Source organism: Carlito syrichta, unplaced genomic scaffold, assembly GCF_000164805.1.
Source record: "Carlito syrichta isolate Samal-C Ts95f unplaced genomic scaffold, Tarsius_syrichta-2.0.1 Scaffold303376, whole genome shotgun sequence".
NCBI classification, from domain to species: Eukaryota; Metazoa; Chordata; class Mammalia; order Primates; family Tarsiidae; genus Carlito; species Carlito syrichta.
Window position 1 is genome coordinate 469,090 of NW_007247472.1, and position 20,495 is coordinate 489,584.

The following is a 20,495-nucleotide window of genomic DNA, read 5'->3' on the forward strand; positions in this document are numbered from 1 at the left end:
ATTGCCTGAGCCTGAGGGTTCAAGACAAGCCTGGGCAACATGATGAGACCTTGTCTCTATAATAAATCAAAAAATAATTAGCCAGGCATGGTGGCATGTGCCTGTAGTTCTAGCTACTTGGAAGGCTGAGGTGGAAGGATCGCCTGAGCCCAGCAGGTAGAGGCTGAAGTGACTGGGAACGTGCCTTTGCCCTCCAGCCTGGGTGACAGAATGAGACTACAACTCAAAAAAACAAAAAACAAAAAACCCCAAAATGAATTAAGCCTATACATTCTCAATTCTGAGAACAGTCCTCCTGAAGCCACACAATAATCTCCAATACGAGAAGACAAGTTTCCAATCCAACAGGACCAGCACTTACCTCTGCCATAAGCCCTTGCTTTCTTTGGGTTGAGTTTAGGTTTAAGAGGAGCCCCTGGCTTGAGCTTGGCTTTGGGGAACTGGGACAGGTAAGTCATAACCGAGTGCTCATCCACATCTGGATGAATAATTTCTTCAGGAGTGATGACCTAGAATAACGACATGGTGAATGAATGTCTAGAACATACCACTTTGCAGCTGCTGAAGTTTTTGCAAATGTTTCTTAAACCAAACACTACAAATATTAGGAAAATGAGTTGGCTTCTCAGGTAAGTGAGATTACATTAAACCAACGCACCAGGATGGAATTTTTAATCTCCTAGAGGTGTCACTGACCCCTCTGGAAGCTGGTGGACCCTCTCCAAATTCCCAGAGATTCAATACCCCCTAAAGTCCATTTATTTCCCCGGTCAAACCTTCCAGAAAGGATAAAGGAATAAGCTACAGCAAGTCAGGAGGAAGAAAATTAGCACATGTGGGATTAGAGCATGTTACAAAAAAAGCAGATTATTAACTGGCCTTTTCCTCTGCTCATATATCCATTGTCTACATCTTTATTAACTCTATTAATTAAAAAATAGAAATAAAACCAAAGAGATATGACATCTAACATAATAGATATGTGATCTCAATGTATTAGGCATCATTAAAACATGGGGGGGTGAATTTTCACTGATAATTTGTCTCAGGAACAAGATTAAACCCACACTGGACAGGTAACCTCCCCGTAGGCACCACCACCACAGTGCTAATGCCTGACCCAGGCCTAACAGCACGCGAAGTCCTGTCCTCCCAGCCTCCAGCAATGGTGCTAAAGAGTCCTTAAGCCACACTTCCTCTGGTGAACAGAAGGCTCTGTCTCATGAACCAGGTTAACCAAGTGCAATGAACAACAGATGGACCCACTTCCCTCTCTCTGTGATAAAAAACACCAGCAAACCTTCTGACAATTAGCCTACGGGAATAAAATAGCTGCTTGGGTTTGAACAGTCGCCTTCAATGCATTCCATAAAAAATAGGAAGTGCGTTGATTTGGCATTTCTTCCAGGCAGCTCCTTCAACAACTTCATCCTGCCAACATCACATGAACGTCAAAAGGAGATGGTTTTATGTTTAAGCGGAGATGAAAAACATACCACACCACTTCCTGAGAGGGAGCAAGCCAAGAAACGGGCAATGTAGCAGAGACATGACTCCAAAACCAAACCAAAGAAACAGGCATGTTTTTCTACCTTCCAAGGAGTCTTGTTACAAAATACACTAAGCTCAGCTCTGAACTCCAACTCAGACCTTAACAGAACCCTACAGCAAGGTCATCAATCCCATGGAACTGGCTCCCTACAACTTTCCTTGACCAGGACTTTGACATGGGAGTCATGGTTCTTAACTGTTAGGGGGAGTTTCATAGGGAAAATACTGGTTTTCCTCCCTGCTAGGGAAGAATAGACCTCAGCTAAGCAATGTGCCTACTGTAGATGATATTCAAGACTTACTTGTTATACCCTGTGATAGGATTATGGTCAATACAAATTCTTCCACAATTTCCATTAATGGTGGGTTATCCTGGTTTATATTCTTTTTAAAGTTCTAAGTCCTGTGACTTTCTTTCCCTCAGATGCTGGACTAAAATTACCTTTTTAAATATAGGTTAAAAAATGATCATATATTGGCAGTTTCTTATGGCTCAACCTAATAGTTATACTCCATATTGCAGTTTGGAATTTAAAGATAGCCTTTAAAATATTTGAAGTAGCTGGGCGCGATGGCTCATGCCTGTAATCCCAGCACTTTGGGAGGTTGAGGTGAGAGAATTGCTTGAGCCCAGGAGTTTGAGACCAGCCTAGGCAACATAGCAAGATCTCATCTCAACAAAAAAAATTTAAAAATTAGCTGGGCATGGTAGCATGCTCCTGTATCCCAGTTACTCCTCAGGAGGCTGAAGCAGAAGGATCACCTGAACATAGGAGGTTGAGGCTGTGGTGAGCCATGATTATGCCACTGCACTCCAGCTTAGGCAACAGAGTGAGACCCTGACTAAAAAAAAAAACTGAAGTTGAAAATTTCCAGTATGTAACAAAGAAGAGTGGTGTGCAGTTTTTTAGATGATTTACAAGCATCTAAGTCATTGAGAGCCTATTATTATGAGGAGACTGACAAAGATGCAAGAATATCACAGGAATGCTTTTTGAAGTTTGAATGCCAAAAAGGTCAAACTGCCTGCCTGACCCAGAAAGGTAACCACAGAGTGACAGAACAAGCCAGTGGTTGAGGGCAGCCTCATGGGACATGGCACACTTGTACGTACTTGTGGGACACCTAGCCAGTCGTCTGCCTGCTGCATGGCTTCTCGTGCATTATCCACAGGCTTTCGTGGGTCCCAGGATTCCCAGTCTGGGCACAGACCTGTTAACATAACACAGAAAGTGCTTTTAGCATTACTTGACCAAGGCATTAAAGAAAGTCACATGACTAAACTAAATCTATTTGGTCTCTTAATTCAGAGAATAATTTCTTCCAAAAAATCCCAGTGAATTATGTATTTAACAGGTAAAAAGTATTAGCCATGAAAGTGCCAGGATACAAACTATCCTCCACTAGCTGAGGAGGATCCTCCACTTCTCCTATAAGTACAATCTTCTTACATTAAGATAGGGAGTATCCATTCCTTGAAGGTGTGGTATTAACAGATAAAACTTGGAAAAAGCCTGATGCCTTTTTGCAGGAGAAATCTTTGACCCTATGCCTAGATATATCTAAAAAGACTGGACTAGCATCCTATGTGATTCAAAAATCCACTTGCTCAAAGGCACAAACCTATAATTATAATTATTTATTTATTTATTTTGAGTCGGGGTCTCACTCTGTTGCCCAGGCTGGAGTGCCACTGGCACGATCATGGACACTGCAGCCTCGACCTGCTGGGCTCAGGCAATCCTTCCACTTCAGCCTTCCAAGCAGCTGGAACTACAGGTGCATGCCACCATGTTCAGCTAATTTTTTGATTTATTGTAGAGACAAGGTCTTGCCATGTTGCCCAGGCTGTTCTTAAACCCATGGGCTCAGCAATCCTCTCGCCTCTGCCTCCCAAAGTACTGGGATTACAGGTGTGAGCCACCATGTCCAGCTAGAATTATCTTTAAAGCTTTTGTAAACACAAGAATATAGGACTAGAGCAAAATTTTCCAGGTTTAAAATGGAGAGAGGTATCCTAAAATGTGTCTTTACATGTAAGTAAGGAAGAGGACACTAGGAAATAAACTAATGCTACACTTGGGATTATTCCTAGATGATATCAATTTAGAGGGTCCCAGGGAAGAATGAGGCCTTGAGGCAACCCTCCTTCCCCACTCAACTGACACCAGCTAGTCCTGCCTTGTGCATGTTGAGAACCACTAGCTTACTAAATACTAAGGTGTCCAGCATATACCGTGCACTCAGTAAATGGAAAATATGATTATTAGTAGATTTTTTAAAAATTAAAATCCACCGGGCTCGGTGGCTCAGCCTATAATCTCGTGCCTTTGGGAGGCTGAGGTGAGTGGATTGCCTGAGCCTGTGGATTCGAAACCCACCTGGTCAGGTGAGATCTCATCTCTACAAAAAAATCAAAAAATTAGCCGGGTGTGGTAGTGTGCGCCTGTAATTCTGGCTACTCGGAAGGCTGAGGTGGAAGGATCGCCGGAGCCCAGCAGGTCGAGGCTGCGGTGGCCGGGAGTGGTCACTGCACTCCAGTCTGGGCGACAGAGTGAGACTCCAACTCAAAAACAAAAAAATAATTAAAATCAATCTGAAGGGGCATGTGTAAATACTGCCTCTGGTTTTTCTATTGAGTGTGTATCAGCAAACTCTACCCATCAATCTAAATCCTCCAGTGAGGATAATTACAACTTTGGTATACACGCGACCGCTATTCAGCAAAGAGAAGGCCATCAAGGATGGAAAAGGCTCCAACTGGATCCTGACCAAGCACTATTTCACAGTAATGAAGAAAGAACAGGGCGGAGAAAACCATGTATAGTCAAACCAGTAGTTAATAAAAATGGGTACTTCCCACTCCATGGAAGTTTTTAGATTTTCATGCCAAACCACCTAACAGGGCCATATGTTTCTCTGAAGCCAATGGGTAACTAGGCACCAGTGTGGGAACACACAGGACATTGGAGTCTGGAAGTGAAACCCTAAGGCCTGCTCTAAGCACCAAGGCCTCCATTGGGAATTTGAATAAATGACTGAATTCAATGCTCAAACGCATCTATGGATATACCTAGAAGACCTGCTCCTGGAAGGGTATACAGAGCCGATTTTCATTCTATTACCTGTCTTACAATGGGCGGAAACCAGGAGAAACAAATCAATCATAGCAACACTAGCATTCCCATTGAAAACCAAGCCATTTAAGGCCCCCACGCCCACAGTCTGGTTCAGGTAGCCATGGGTACTCACCTGGAGCACAGCTATCTACCAGGGCTCCCAGGGCTTTGCCGTCTTGCCAGTTCTGGTTAAAGTTGGTGATGGGCAAGTAGGGGATCTTGTTCTGAATCCATCCCAGGAGCCTCTGCTTTGGTGTCTGCTTCTTGGCATCATCGTCCCCTTCATCCTCCCACACTGGCATAGAGATGGAGTAGTGGAGGATCAGTGTCCACACCAGGCCCAAGATGAGCTTCAGGTTCCCATCCACAATGGCTTTGCTATCTGGGGAGAGAGGCAAAGGCCTAGTCATTTCTTTGGTTTACACAAGTGTGAACCATGCTTGTAAAAAATGAATGGAGGTCTTATCCGTTAAAGAACCAGATTGAGATCCTGAAATTTGCTTTAAAATATCTGGAAGCTAAGAATACATAAAATGTGATTCCAAAATGTTGTTAACAGGTGTCACTTGGTCATAGGTACGTGAGAATGCATTATACCACTGTTTCTACTTTTGTGTATGCTTAAAGTTTTCCATAATAAAAAGGGTTTTAGGCCGGGCATGGTGGCTCAAGTCCATAATCCAAGCACTTTGGAAGCTGAGGCGAGAGGACTGCCTGAGCCCAGGGGTTAGAGACCAGTCTGGGCAACTTGGTGAGACTTCAGCTGTACAATCAATCAAAAAATTAGCCAGGCATGGTGGCATGTGCCTGTAGTTCCAGCTACTTGTAAGGCTAAGGTGGAATGATCGCCTGAGCCAGCAGGTCAAGGCTACGGTGGCCGTGAGCATGCCACTGCACTCCAACATGGGGCAACAGAGTGAAATGCCAACTCAAAAAAAAAAAAAAAAATTAGTTGGGTGTGGTGGTGCATGCCTGTAGTTCTAACTACTTGGAAGGTTGAGGCGGAAGGATCACCTTAGCCCAGCAGGTTGAGGCTGCAGTGGCCGTGAGCATGCCCTTCCAGCCTGGATGACAGAGTGAGATTCCAACTCAAAAAAAACCCATATATATATATATATTTAAATATAATATATATATTTAAAAATAAGGCCAGGCACGGTGGTTCACACCTATAATCCCAACACTCTGGGAGGCTGAGGTGAGAGGACTGCCTGAGCTCGCAGGTTCAAAACCAGCCTGGGCAACTTGGTGAGACCTCATCTCTACAATAAACAAATAAAAAATTAGCCGGACATGGTGGCTCGTGCCTGTAGTTCCAGCTACTTGGAAGGCTGAGAAGGAAGGATCGATCACCTGAGCCCAACAGGTCAGGGTTGCAGTGGCCGGGAGCATGCCACTGCCCTCCAGCCTGGGAGACAGAGTGAGACTCCAACTAAAAATAAAATAAAATAAAATAAAATAAAAATAATAAATAAAATGGGTTTTAAAAATGTAATGAAATCATTTCAGAAATACAGACAATAAAAAAGGGTGACTGCATTCCAGAGGCAGCCATCTGCTAATTTGGTAGATGTAGTCTACTAGATTGTGTGTGTTTGTATTCATGCACGTATATATGTGTTTGTTGCCTGAATGTATATAATACAATTGGTCTAAATTTTTTTCTCTTCACAAATCATGTCCTAGACATCTCTTTCCTATAAAAAGTTTACATTCCCATCTACAGGTTTAAGAGGCCAGTTTCCCCTCCTACCTCACCAACATTGGGCATGACCAATCATTTTCATCTTTGCTGCTTTGACAAGTCAGTCATTCACAAGAGGAAGCCAAGAACAGTTACGCTAATGCACTTGGGCAAGTCTCTGTTGCCAGGAGGATAAGTGACTAGCTGAAGTCATGGCCCCTTTCTAGTCCTCCCCTTGCTTAACAGAACATACCACACCACTGGCCAGCACCTTCCAGGATCCTCACTGCCCTTTGTTTCTGCTTTACCCTCCACTGGGCTTTTCTGCAGCTCTCTGTCCTCTTTCTAACCCCCATTTGTACCTGTCAAAATTCAAGCATTATCCTTTCAGATTTCCCTCCCTTCCCTCCCCCTCCCCACCAAACATCTTCCATAGCTGCCCCCATCCTACTAGGACCCCAAGATAAAAACATTAGAAACCACTTGGATTCCTCTTTCAAACCCCTGGTACAGTTTCTACAATGTGTCGGTTCTATCTCTACCTTAATCTTTTAGAAAATCCTTTTCTATGCCCTCCCAATTAATTTGTAGCCCTGTCTCTCCTCTCAGTCTTTGACAGTCATAAAGCTCACATAGCTCCAGAACCATCTTTTTAGCCAGGTACCTCTGGGAGTCCAAATTCACCATGGCAATATCCACAGCCAAACGCCTTACACAGAACCTACACAATCTCCACCCAGCTTGCTGTCCACCCCTGTGGTTCCCACCCACCACACTACAAGCATAAAGATTTCCCATTCCTGGACTACATCTTGCTCTGAACCCCTGGACCTCTCCATGTGTTCTGTAGCCTTTGATGGGAAGAGCTTTCACCCCATCCACCTGTGGGACAAGCCCTGGCTCATCATTCAAATAGCAGATCCTACGGCTAGTGGCGCTTTGCTCCTACCAGTGTACGTGTGACTATTCCAGGGTCCTCCCGGAAGACATGGTCTATCACTCCTTGGCCTCCCAGCCCCACTCCAGAACTAGGAAGCCTGTTGGGGAGTAACTGAGACATCTGCATCTTGGAATCCCCCACCCACCACAAGCTACTTGAATGCTGGCTAAATACACACCAAATTGCACTTAATGAAACCCCCAACTACAACCACATGAAAAACATACTCACATGTTGATAACAAATGCATAGTATGCCACTCAAAACTGAAAGGGCTAAGGCTTTCTTTAAAGTTAACCTGATTACTGTTACATCTTATTGCAACAAAAGACCCTCTTTCAAAGCCCACATCCAAACCATCAGAGAGGAATCAGAGGTAATTTCACAGTTGCAGATACAGCCATAATAAAACTTGATCAGCTGAACGGGACAAACTGAAGATTATCATGATTGGTGAGACAAAATAAATTCAAGCAATCCTCACTCAAAGTTAAGGTACCCAGAGTTAAGGTACCCATTATATTGGTGCAAGGTAATGAATTGCACAGATATTAACTTTGAAGCAGGACTGTCCACATAATTAATGGGGCCCATGGACAAATTAAAATGCAGGGCTCCTTGTCCAAATCTTAAGAACTTCAAGACGGCAACAGCAGAGCATTAAACCAAGCGCGGGACCCTTTGAGCACACAGGCCAGACCATGAAGCCAGCCCTGCTTTTGAGGTCCTGTGGTCAATCAGGTAACAATGGTCTCCATAAAACCCTAGGTCCTGCACAGAACTTGGTTATCCGAGGAATTCATCCCAGGGAACCAGACATTTCTCCAGCTGGAAGCTCTTGATTGTGACTGAATTTTTTAGATTAGATGTCCTGTTATGTGGTTGTCTTTTAAGTGCTATTGATTACAGAGTTACTATTACTTACTGATCATCGGAAATTCCAGATCAAACAAGTTTCCATGCCAGTTTTCTTTACTCAAGCTAAAGGAAAAATGCAATCTTCAAAAGGGTGGGCCAAAAGGGGGGGGGGGGGGGGCACGGAAATAAAGTATGTATATACTGTTGGGTAACAGTAGTGGCCTGGCATCTGCAAAGCACTGATCTCTTATACTGGCCAAGGGCCAGAAACCCTCATCCAGCTACAGGCATCAGGCTGCAAAACTCAAACTTTCTCAAGTTATATGTTAAATCCTTCTCAAAAACAAACTTGCAGATTTAATTCATAAATCAAAACATGAAACTAGCTTGCTCCATTTTTATTCAACTTACCCATGCTGATCTAAAGGAATAAGACACGAATCTTTTTCAAAAAGACTTTGGGGAAATATGACCCTGTTAAAAGTCTGAGCCAAATTTATGAAAAATACAATGCCCAGAACTTCTGTTTTCAATAAATTCAAGGTGGGTGTCCAAACAGGAAAGCCCCCATTATAGTCTCATTGGGATAAATAATACCATCCTTTGGCTATTCTAAGAAGTTGGAGTGCGGTCCTCATTCCAAAAGTGATTTTGACAGGTGGGGGCTCAAATGCTTCACTGAACTCTTGGAACAATTAAAAAAAAAAATATATTGGCAACTTGCCCGAAAGACCTCCCTGTTCCCATCCACATGAAATAAGAGACTACCCATCCCTTGAAAACAAAATGCTTCATAGCCTCGCAGGATCAATGTCTACCATCACTACGGATTACAGCATTCTGGATCGTAGTGTGTTCTGCAATGTTTATGCCAAATGTACAACATGGAACAGAAATGTAAAAGAAGGAAAAGGCCAGATCAGCCAGAGGGAAGCCTCTCGGCAGGATTCCACACTAAGTTTCTCATTTGCTCAAGGGCCTCTTTCAGAAATAAAATAAACCAATGCCCACCAGGTCGGCCCAATCTCCTAGAATCTGCTTAGATTTCCATGGACTGGAATGGGAGCATGAGTTTCTCCTCCCCAAATCCAGCCAATCATAACTCCCACATAACTGACCCTGGCTCTGGACAACGCAGACCCTCAAACTACACACATTTTCTCAAACTACTTAAAATTATCCAGTGCTGCTTATAAGTGAGGGTGGTGTTTTGTTTTGTATTTAATAGCTTGAAAGTTAATTTGAACTACTAGGATGGAATGCTTGCACATCATCTCTGTACATCAGTTAAGGAATATTCTGGAGTGGGTGTTTTCATAGGAATGGAAACCAGTTACTTTTAGGCAATCTCTAGAAGCATCAGAGGTCAGGGAGATGGTGGTTTTTCATCTCTCTACTTACAGAGAAAGGAGCCAGATCCATTATCTGTACGCCTACTACATTACAGCACTGCACCATCCAGGGAGTTCCCAGAAGTCAACTCCAGCACCGTATCTCCTGGCTGTTACTGATTAACCAGGTTGGCAGGGGTGGTGGCCCCTGAGGAAAGGCATGGACATGGATGGACACCATTCCACATTTTTGCTCTCCTGGATAAAGACAAGAGATAATCCTTTGGCCACAACTCACCTGCTGGGTCAGAAATTCAGCTGCTAGGCTGGGCTTGGTGGCTCACGCCTATAATCCCAGCACTTTGGGAGGTCAAAGTGAGAGGATTGCCTGAGTCCACGGGTTCAAGACTGGCCTGGAAAACATGGCGAGACCTTATCTCTACAATAAATCAAAAAATTAGCTGGGCGTGGTGGTGTGTGCCTGTAGTTCCAGCTACTTGGAAGGCTAAGGTGGAAGAATTATCTGAGGCCAGCAGGTTGAGGCTGCGGCGGCCCGGAACGTGCCACTGCCCTCCAGCCTGGGTGACAGAGTGAGACTCCAACTCAAAAAAAGGAAAGAAATTCAGCTGCTGCATCAGAAACAGCCAAGAAATGATTAATTGCAGGAATCAAGGAGAGATGGAGTGTGTGCTTGGGACCGACCACCAAGACCATGCTCTGCAATATGACTTGGCTGTCTGGAGAGCAGGATGCCATATACTCTGCTTCTTGTCCTCTCAATCCCATTACCTCTGAAAGGCAATATGATGGAGTGGTTGCAAGTACAGGCTTAGGAACCAGTCACCTAACTAGATATGCTCCTTTGAACAATCCATCCACCTGCTCTGAGCATGACCATAGACAACAACTTTACAAGGTTGTTGTAAAGAGCAGGTAGATTTGAGAATACCAAGAGTCAAGCACAATGCCCATCGCACAGCAGGCTGCTTAATGAATGTTCCCTCCCTCCCCTCTGTACTCATTTACCTAATATGTGAGTACCTGTTATGTGCCAAACACTCTTCCTTAGCCCAGAAGCCACAATCCAAGTGTTATGTTCAACTAAGAAAGAAAGTACCTTGTACACCAACAGGCAATTGTAATGTTCAATCTGTTACCACTCTGAGTCAAGCAATTCATTAGGAAGGCCATGACCTTAGCCCCTGCTCAAAGGGGAGACTGACCCATAATGCTGCTGTGAACCTGGAACATGTTAGGCCTCTGCAAAGACTCTTCAGAGCTGGGTGGTTGAGGAAAAAAACATGGCCTGAAATCCCCACAGAGGCACCAAGAATCACCCAGGAACCAAACTACAGACATTTGATCCAACTTCCCTGAGAGAGAATATGGCCCAAAGAGTAGCCTGGCCCCATCTTGACTTACCAGCTTCACTATGCCCCAATTCACCCTCAATCCTTGGCTCCCAGTCTACTTGGCCTGGAATTCCTTCCCCATCCCTGCCCCTGGCCTGGCTGATGCCTCATCCATATCCAACTCTGCAAAACCAGAATAGGTTCCATGTTAACACTCCCTTGATGCCTCATGCCCTTTCTCTTTTAGTGCACCTGCCACAGTTGTGGTTAAATAGTCACCTGTGTCACTTCTGCCTCCTTTACTTAAGGTGTCAGCTCTACAAAGCAAGGAACTCAGCCAGTCTTGCTCTCCACTGTCCCCACAGCCTAGCACACTTGGCCATTTGGGGGAGAGTCTGCCACACACTCAGCTCCCGACCCTTTCTCCTCCAGTGCCCCATGAGAGGCAGCAAGTGGGTTGAGAGTGGATGCAAAAAACACACACACACAGGCTTTTCAGACAGAACTCTAACTGTGCCAGGCTGTGGCCACCTCTGCACCCCTAGCAGGCAACACAACAAACATGTAGCACAGAAAGAAAGCCAGGGAGGGCTGGGGTGGGGGCAGTGCAGGCTCTGCAGCACCACCACTCACTCTCTCTGTACCTGAATTTCTTCATGGGTAAGCTAAGGATGGTGCTGGAATAATAGCTCAGGACCTCTGGGAAGACTAAATGTGGTAACACATCTCCCGCACTCAGACCCCCATACAGTCAGCTACAGTAAATGCTGGTATTGTTATTTTATGCTTATCACCACCGACTCCAACATGCTTGCATCAACCTTGAGACAAAAAGCACAAAGGCGGGGGGGGGCGGGTAGTGAAAGCCTGGCAGTTCAATGTAGTGACCAGCAAGTTTGCCCTGGGATTTCCTGTCAGTCTTGGCTGCATGGATGAGTCTACAGCAGCGGCATCCTGTAACAGGTCGGTTTTGCAGTTTCTTCTCCATCCTGCCTTTTTTCTGAGTCCAAACAAACCATGGCTGAATTGTAGACCTCAGTTATCCAAACATAACAGCACCCTCAACTAAAAGAAGGCAGTTGACAATCTCCTCAGTTCCTCCTAGCCCAGATGCAACCCATTCTCCCACCCACAATCAGGTAAAGGGTGTGGTGGTGTGTACCTGTAGTCCTAGCTATTTAGGGGGCTGTCAGGAGTATTGCTTGAGCCCAGGAGTTTGAGGCTACAGTAAGCCATGATTGTACCACCGCACTTCAACCTGAGCAACAGCAAGACCCTGCTCCAACCAAAAAAAAGAAAAGAAAAAAAAATTACTCCTCCTCTCTGTCCTCCCAGGCAAGCGGTTTCCAGTTAGATGGTTCTTCCAACCTCCCTTGGAAGTCAGTGTCACCAACATGGAAGGTAAGTCTGAGGAAGCCTGCCACTGCTTCGGGGCCTGCTTTGAAGTTCTTGCTCCCTGCACTGTCTCCCCCACAGCCAGCCAGAGCTCTATATTTCATAGTCATCTGACTTTGGTTTTCCCCAGGAGACCAGGTAAGGTGAGGGAAGGAACCTGGATCCCAGAATCAGGTAGCTCATCAACCTAAAGTCTGAAAAGCCCCACACTCTTACATTCTTTCCACAACTGCTTTGGTTATTTTTTTCTCATCTCTTTGTTACAGCAGTTGAACCTTACCTATAATAAGAGGACGTTCTGTGCTTTAGAAGACCTGAAGTCATACGGGCCTATCATAATCAGTGAGAAAACAAGACCACAATAAAACGAGTAGACTGAGGCACAGAGGTCAGTTGGATTTCTGATTATCTTTCTTGCTCATGAACTATTCAAAGATTACAAAGGAGCTGCTTGAATTAATTTTTACCCATCACTATGTCAGGATTCAGTTAATACAGAGTTCACTCAGCAGGTCTTTTTGTGTTAGTAATTTTTCAAGAGATGATTTAATAGACCAGAGGCAGCCAATGGTGTTGGTACATTAAGTGAAAAGTCTGTCTTGAAAAGGATTCTGAAGCCACATCTGGATTCAGCAAGAAGGACTGCTAAAATGGATTACAAATGTCTGCCATGCACACAACGTGAGGAGCATAGGCTCAGTGATCACTACGCAGATTAGCAATGCCTGCCCTGGGCATAATGTGGGGGAGTAGTGGCCAGGAATCCTCTGCAGAATTGAGTAAACATTCCCAAATCCCTGATTTGAGATTTCTACTATAGGCCCATAACACATTCCTTATGCATAACCTCAGACTTCAAATGTCCTACCTTGCCAACTATTTATTCTATTCTCTCTCACTTGCCGGACAATCTTTGCCTGAAATAGTTGGAACAAATTATTTCATAAATATCTTATTTTTATTTTGGGACAAAGAGTTTGATGAACTTCCAAGTCATAGAACCTATGATGGTATACTGCTTCCTAATTTGTTGCCAACACCCTATTTTCTGGTTATGGGGCATTACTTTATTTAAATAGTTACATTTTCATCACTCAGTGGTTTTCTTTTCGATGACAATTTTGAAAAGTTTTATCACTTTTGAGAATTCCTTTATACCCAACAACGAAGTCACACTGAACTAAATGACAAATGAGACGGGTATATTAAAGAGCCTAAAAGTGTCCTTCCACTTACTATTATTGGGAAATCCTTAGAAAGCTAGAACAAGAATTTTAACCTTGTTAAAAAGTTAGGAAAGAAAGACGCTCCAAAATGGCCAAGGCAGTGCACTCTAAACTAGATTTTAGACCTCAGAGCAATAGGTCCCTACACAAACACATTGCTGTCACGCAGTTCTCCTGGAAGACTGGCAGGACAAGGTCCCCAAGGACACCTGAGAATGAGCTGAGGGGTCCAGAGTCCAGCCCCTGGGAGGCTCTGGTTAAACCCCAGAGGGCGCTCGTGGGGCCTGAGCATGGTGGCAGTCAGTCCCTTACTCATAGCTTCCAGCTACAACTGCTCTGTGAACATTTCCAGCTGAAATAACAAAAATGCTGGCTGTGAATGGAGGTCCTCATAGCCTTTTGACTCCGGCTCAGTTTGTCATGTGGTGAGGCCATCTCACCTGAAACGCAGCTCATGCTCCTGTGAGCCAAGCCAGGCTTGCCCTGAGGATGTGTGGTGTGTAGCCATGGGGAAGTCCTGCAGGCAAGGAGTGAGAGTAGGAGGAACCATGCCTGGGAAAGACTCCTAAACACCTTTTCTTAGACCAACAGCAACCAAGACACTACAGCAGTTCTCTCTTCCAGACTTCTCCCCTAGGGGTCAGGCCCCATGAGACTTGCATCACCTCATGCAACCCTCACAGCCCTATGAAGGTGGCATTTATGGTTAACCCCATTTTGCAGATGACATAACAGAGGCCCCCGAGGCCAGCTGCCAAAGTGACATCAAGGGAAAACCTAGATTTAAACCCAGTTCTAGCTAGATGAGGCGAGTTCAGTTATGACTCTCATTCTAAGAATGAGGAGACTGAGTACAGAGAAGTGACCCAGCCACTGTCCCACAGCTAGTAAGTCGTTGTGTTTGAGAGATGAACTAGGTTTCTCTGCCCTCTCCACTTCCACTTGTCAGGGCCTCTGAATTTCTAACTTTCCCAGTCATTCCCACAATCCCTAACCCCCCAAGGCCCTAGGGGGGGAAATGGTGACCAGCAACCTGTAAAGTAACAGCACAAGGCATGGGAGACACAAAAGGAGTCACAGCTGGATTATTGTAGTCCCTTTATCTCAGCCATGATTTACTCAGCCTCTACTGTGCCCTGGGAAATGGGATTCTAATGATCATGGCCATGCACCTCCACCCAGGATGTCCCCTGTGTACATCTTATTGCTTGGCACAGAAACTATGCTCAGCTAACTCTCTGGGGGAAATCAGGGAACTTGGGAGAAGATGTAGCCCTGCCCTTATTTACCCAAACCTATTAGCCTGTATTTTCTCTGGAAGATAGAAATTAGGATTACTCATATACTACTTGAAAGCTCAATTTGTTCTAATCTTCTGTTCTCATGTCCAACAAATATTTCCTAACTGCCTGCTGAGCTCCAGGCCCTGTGTTAGATACCAATTATACTTTTAAATAAGTTAAATTGGCTTTAAAATACTCCACAAAGAGAAGACAACTTTATTATAATGAAAACCGCTGTCTCCACAGGGTAAGACATTGAAGGCCTTCTAAGGAGAGGGGGAAAACATGTTGGCTTTTTGTCCCTCCTACTAGGCTGTTTTCTGAGAGTTTTTTTGTTCCTTTTATAATTATAGTAGAAGCTAACAATAATAATAATGAACAGGATAAGTATTTATCCTTGAACTGCAAACTCATAAAAGTTAAGCCTTGTTACAAAGTCAGATCAAGGTGGCTTCCTTGGTTTGAAGGGAGAGAAATCAGTTTGCATTTTTCCCCTGTAACTCACCTCATGTTACAACTCATATAAGCCTGTTATAGAGATGGCCGTCTGCCCAAAGATTGTGAAGTCATAAAAGGAACAAAACTCCCAATTTAAAGTCTTGAATGGGAACCAAGCTGAGGGAAATTCCAAATAATTTATAACTGCTGGCCCTCTCCATTACCAGCAGAAAGGTAATGAAGTCGAAGGAAAGGGAGTCCTCAGAGGACAGACAAGGAGGTACCCTGCTTTACCTACATTAACACTTTTCAAATGATTCCTCCCCGTGCCAAGTCTTCTGCTCAGTTGATGGCTCAAATTTGTACCCCCACATTTGAACCTTGCAACCTATGATTACATGAGGAAGCCTCTGAACACACATCCACCCAATCCCAACAGAGTTCTCTCAGCCCAGAGACCAGTCTCCCTCTCTTGGGTGGAATTCACACCACCATGATCATGAATAAAGAGCATGGCACAGGGATGGGACTGAACCCATCAAAGCAAAAGTGAGCTCACTGGCTGAAATAATTGGTGGCCAAGTAACCCAGGAGTCAAGAGACAAGTTAGTCAGTGATGAGGCAGAGGTTCAGAACCCAATCCTGGAGGTCAGAAAAGCCTGGCTCACCTCCCAAGCATAGCAACTTACTAGCTGCATGACTATGAATGGGTCAATTCCCTGTGCTCAATCTCTTCATCTGCAAAATGAGAATTATAACTGGATCCACCTCATAAGGCTGTTGCAACGTGCTGATGTAAAGCAAGTAGCATACTCACTGATGAGGGCCCCATCAGATTCATGCAGGCTGCTACAAGTACTATTATAAACACACACAAATTTGGCAACTAATGGTGCCCCGTTAGCACTGTGGAGAAGATTCAGTGCCATTCAATTCTGGTTCAAGACCGCTCAGAGCCAAATGCCCTAGAACTCAGCCTTCCAACACAGATGAGCATTCCATCTGCTAATGACCACAAAAGCCATGTCCCTGATGGGACACAGGATTAAGGCTGATAGAATCAAGATGTTCTTTGCTCAGTGAGTTGCTGAATGAACTGGCAGTTTGCTAAAATCTGCAGGCCACCCCAACTCCTCCAGTAGATTCCTGAGCAGTCTGCAGGGGCCAGGCTAGGCCACTGCTGACAGAAAATTAAATGTGAGGCCAATAAATTCAATTTGAAGCACAAAGTATTCAAGAACATTACCTAAAATTTTTTTCTCATGGAGATGGGGGGGGTTGATATTAAAGTGATATTTAACCATTAAAGCAGTTCATTACAACAATTTAATTGGAAGGGAGAAGGGCTGAAGAAAATGTGAGTGCTCCCCACCCCCCGGACAATAAATGGTTAAGTAAACTTTACATTCAAGCTTGAGAAAAGCAGGCTGCTGTGAAAAGAATGAGAAAGATTTATTTGTTTCAGGAGGTATAGACGACCATGATACATTAAGGGAAGGAGAGAATTTGAAGAAAAGTATAGATTTTGCAATTCTGTTTTTTATTTTTACTTATTTATTTAAGTTGGAGTTCACTCTGTTGTCCAGGTTGGAGTGCAGTGGCATGCTCATGGTCGCCATAGCCTCGACCTGCTAGGCTCTGCCGATCTTTCCGCGTAGCCGGAATTACAGGTGCGCGCTACCACGCCCAGCTAATTTTTTAATTTTATTGTAGAGATGAGGTCTCGCCCGCCCAAGCGGTTCTCGAACCCGCGGGCTCAGGCAATCCACTCACCTCAGCCTCCCAAAGGCGCGGGATTACAGGCTGAGCCACCGAGCCCGGCTTTACTTTGTTGTTATCTGCTTCAGTATTGTTTTAATTTTTTACATTTAAACTATATATGTATTACTTTTATAACACATTTTCATACACACACAACCAAAAAGAAAGAAATATAGTTACGTACATATTAAGAATTCTCCATTTTAACAAAATTGCTTGTCAGGAACTGTAGGCACCAATGTGGGAAAATCAGCAGGTCTTATCAAATGACAAAAGCAATGTGTACAGCTGGCTCAAATTTGAGTAAAAGGGGGCCGCGGGAATTACATAATTGGGTTCATCTATGTATAGAATATCTCTTGATGAGACAAAAATCTCTTCATCATCCATGCAGTTGCTTTAGGAAGAAGAGTAGGGGATGGGGGTGAGGGGGGCTGGGAGGCGATGGCCGTCACCTGTTTATTCCAAGTGATTTTTCACTGTGTGTGATGTTACCTATCAGTAAATGAGTGCCTGGAAGGTTTGTGGGTTTGCTGGGTGGTCTTTCTGATGCTCTCCTTTGCTCAGTTTTCTCAGTGGTCAGGCAAATATCCTCCCATTCCTCACCAGACACACCTATCCTGGACAACCAGTCTCCACGCCTTAGGAGATGGACTTTGCCATTTCCGAACAGCTTGCCTGAGGAGCAGAAGGTGTTGAAGATTACATTGCAAGAAGATGGAGTCATTGGGCTACCTTTGGGAATGTTTTTCAAGCTAACAACAACAACAACAAAAATCAACCATCCACCTTCCTCATCCCCTCGTGCTCCTCCCTTTCCTGCACCCTAAGTACACTTATCCATGAGGCAGAGGCCCAACCTCCCAGTCAGACACGAAGACCAGTGGCCTGACCCAGTAGTTACTCGACTGAATTCTCACAGCTACTTTATGTAGTGCACTGTTAGCTCCATTTTCCAGATTAAGAAAACTGATGAACAAGCCAATTAAGCCCAAAGTCACACAATAGATAAGCAGTGGAGTAGGAATTTGAACCCAGGCCAGAACTCCTGAATCTACTGTTGACCATTCCATCCTGGAACCCCAAACGGGACTGCAAAGGAAGCAGCCCATACATGGACATGATTGTATTACAATGGCTTTAAAAACTTGTCCAAAGCCAAGGAGGGAAAAAAAAATTGAGAGTTACATCATCCTCCTGAAAGAGATTTATCACTGTGCCCCTGAACTCTGCCTTGTGATAAACAGCCATAGCAATAAGATAAACAGACCAAGTACAAGGCAGGTCAGCTTCCCTGCTAAAAGGGAAGCACATTCTAACATTCCTGAAGTGCAGCATCCAAGCATAGGGCAAGCAAGTGACACACGATTGACATACAAGGCATCACCCCAACCACCAGCTGCTGCCATTAACAAAGACACACAGTCCACAGTCAGAACTCCATATTACCAATTCTTAACCCAAATAGTCTGCACCAGAGTCAGAAGCTGCCTCCTACTCAGCAAGAACACCAGCTCCGGTGTCTAATTCTCAGAGCAGATCTGCCTGAACTTGGCTCTCAGGAGCATTTGTCTAGCACCCCTCAGACCACACTCACAAACCTAGCCCTATCCTATTACCACTGGGGCCATTTACTAGTGTTTTTCTTAAATCAGCTCACCTTTTCTTTTTTCCTTAACTTAAGCTCTTATGCCTGTGAAATTACAGGTTTGACACACTACCTGCATTTTTAAAATACATGGCAAAATACCCATTATAATTTTTTTCTTTTTTAAGAGACAGAGTCTCGATCTGTCACCCAGGCTGGAGTGCATGGCATAATTAGGGTTATTGTAGCCGTAAACTGGGCTCAAGTGATCTTCCCACCTCAGCCTCCTGAGTAGCTGGGACTACAGGCACATACCACCCTATTCAGCTAATGTATCTAGGGATAGGGTCTCACTATGTTGCTGGTCTCAGATTCCTGGCCTCAAGTAATTCCCCCCACCTTGGCCTCCCAAAGCACTGAGATTACAGACACAAGCCACCATATTCAACCACTTGTTACAGTTTTTAAACATTGGTCATTGGTCCTTTAACACTGAATATTAGCTTGAGTACCATGTCTTAGAAAAGACTTCACTAGATGTTAGCTTGTTTTTCCAGACAAATAACTGGAAGCACCCTAGACTGAACAATTTTTTAACTGCTGCAGCTTCTTGGATGCTTTAATATACAAATATACACTGACCATCTCCAAGGCAAGGTCAGAGTGTCACAGGGAATTTCCCAATGTTATTGGACTAGGAAACTTTTTTTTTTTTTTGAGTTGGAGTCTCACTCTGTTGCCCAGGCTGGAGTGCAGTGGCACACTCATGGTCACCACAGCCTTGATCTGCTGGGCTCAGGCTATCCTTCTGCCTCATCCTTCCAAGTAGCTGAAACTATAGGTGACACCACCACGCCAGGCTAATTTTTTTATCTTATGGTAGAGATGAGGCCTCGCCAAGTTGCCCAGGCTGATTTCGAACCACCAGGCTCAGGCAATCCTCTTGCCTCGGCTTCCCAGAGTGCTGGGATTATAGGCATGAGCCACCATGCCTGGCCAGGAAACTTTTAAAAAATTGTATCTGACAAGCAGTTGAAGGTAAAATTAGCCAAAGAAGATACTTTCAATTACTTCAACTGCTCTTCAGATCCTCTACAAACACTTCTTCCAAACACTCCGGGGCTGGGAGGTTGCATTTTACGAAACTAGTAGGTGTGAGGATCAGAGAGACAGGCAATAAACACAAAAGGAAGAAAACAGGAAATAAGGAAATGAGACTTTCTCTAATCTACAACTGTTTCTGTGGCAGTGATTAAGAAATTAGAACCTTGGAATCAACGAGTTTTGCAGATGAAGGATGATAAAAGCAGGTTCTCAAAACACTGTTCCTAATAAAGAATGCTAAAAGGAAGCACACTCTTTTGCACACCCCTTAACCACAGTGCTTATGAAATTCTGGTGATAACCAACTCACTTAAAAATCACACTATGAAACATCTCATTGTTCCAGTGCAACCTGTAATTCTTAAACAACAGGCAATGATTTTGAGGGCATTCAGGATAAAACCAGCCTCCTCCTTCCTGGACTTGCTTTAGAGCTTCTAATGTTACAATTTTCATCACAGGCCACATATTGCCAAGTAAGAGGCAGAGATGGAACCTGGTAATTTGGACCGCTGCTCAAATCGACAGAAAGAGAGGGAGTTGCCCAGATGTGGGTAACTGGAACATGAAATTATGTGAATGGGGAAACCTCCAGAAACTCCACCCAACTGCCACTTAACGCTAAACTTCCTATGCAGGGAAGGGGGGAGAACTTAGCAAAAATTACTTTCATAATAACTGAAAACCATCCAAGTAGTATCCCTAGTGCTACTTAAAAATATAATACTCAGCCGGGCTCAGTGGCTCAGCCTGTAATCCCGCGTCTTGGGAGGCTGAGGTGAGTGGATTGCCTGAGCCCGTGGGTTCGAGATCCACCTGGGCAACTTGGCGAGACCTCATCTCTACAATAAATCAAAATATCTGC

General features: G+C 44.4%; 1 protein-coding gene across 4 annotated transcripts in view; it reads right to left on the bottom strand.

Annotated features, from left to right (window-relative positions):
• Positions 1 to 20,495, bottom strand: part of FLNB (filamin B) — a 152,293-nt gene that overhangs the window by 82,487 nt on the left and 49,311 nt on the right. For all 4 annotated transcript variants that reach the window (XM_008058541.2, XM_008058540.2, XM_008058538.2 and 1 more), the window contains exons 2-4: positions 4,804 to 5,052; positions 2,666 to 2,763; positions 362 to 509 (exon numbers count right to left, since the gene is read on the bottom strand). In XM_008058541.2, the coding sequence (XP_008056732.1) occupies positions 362 to 509; positions 2,666 to 2,763; positions 4,804 to 5,052 (495 nt within the window). The remainder of the gene's footprint in view (positions 1 to 361; positions 510 to 2,665; positions 2,764 to 4,803; positions 5,053 to 20,495) is intronic.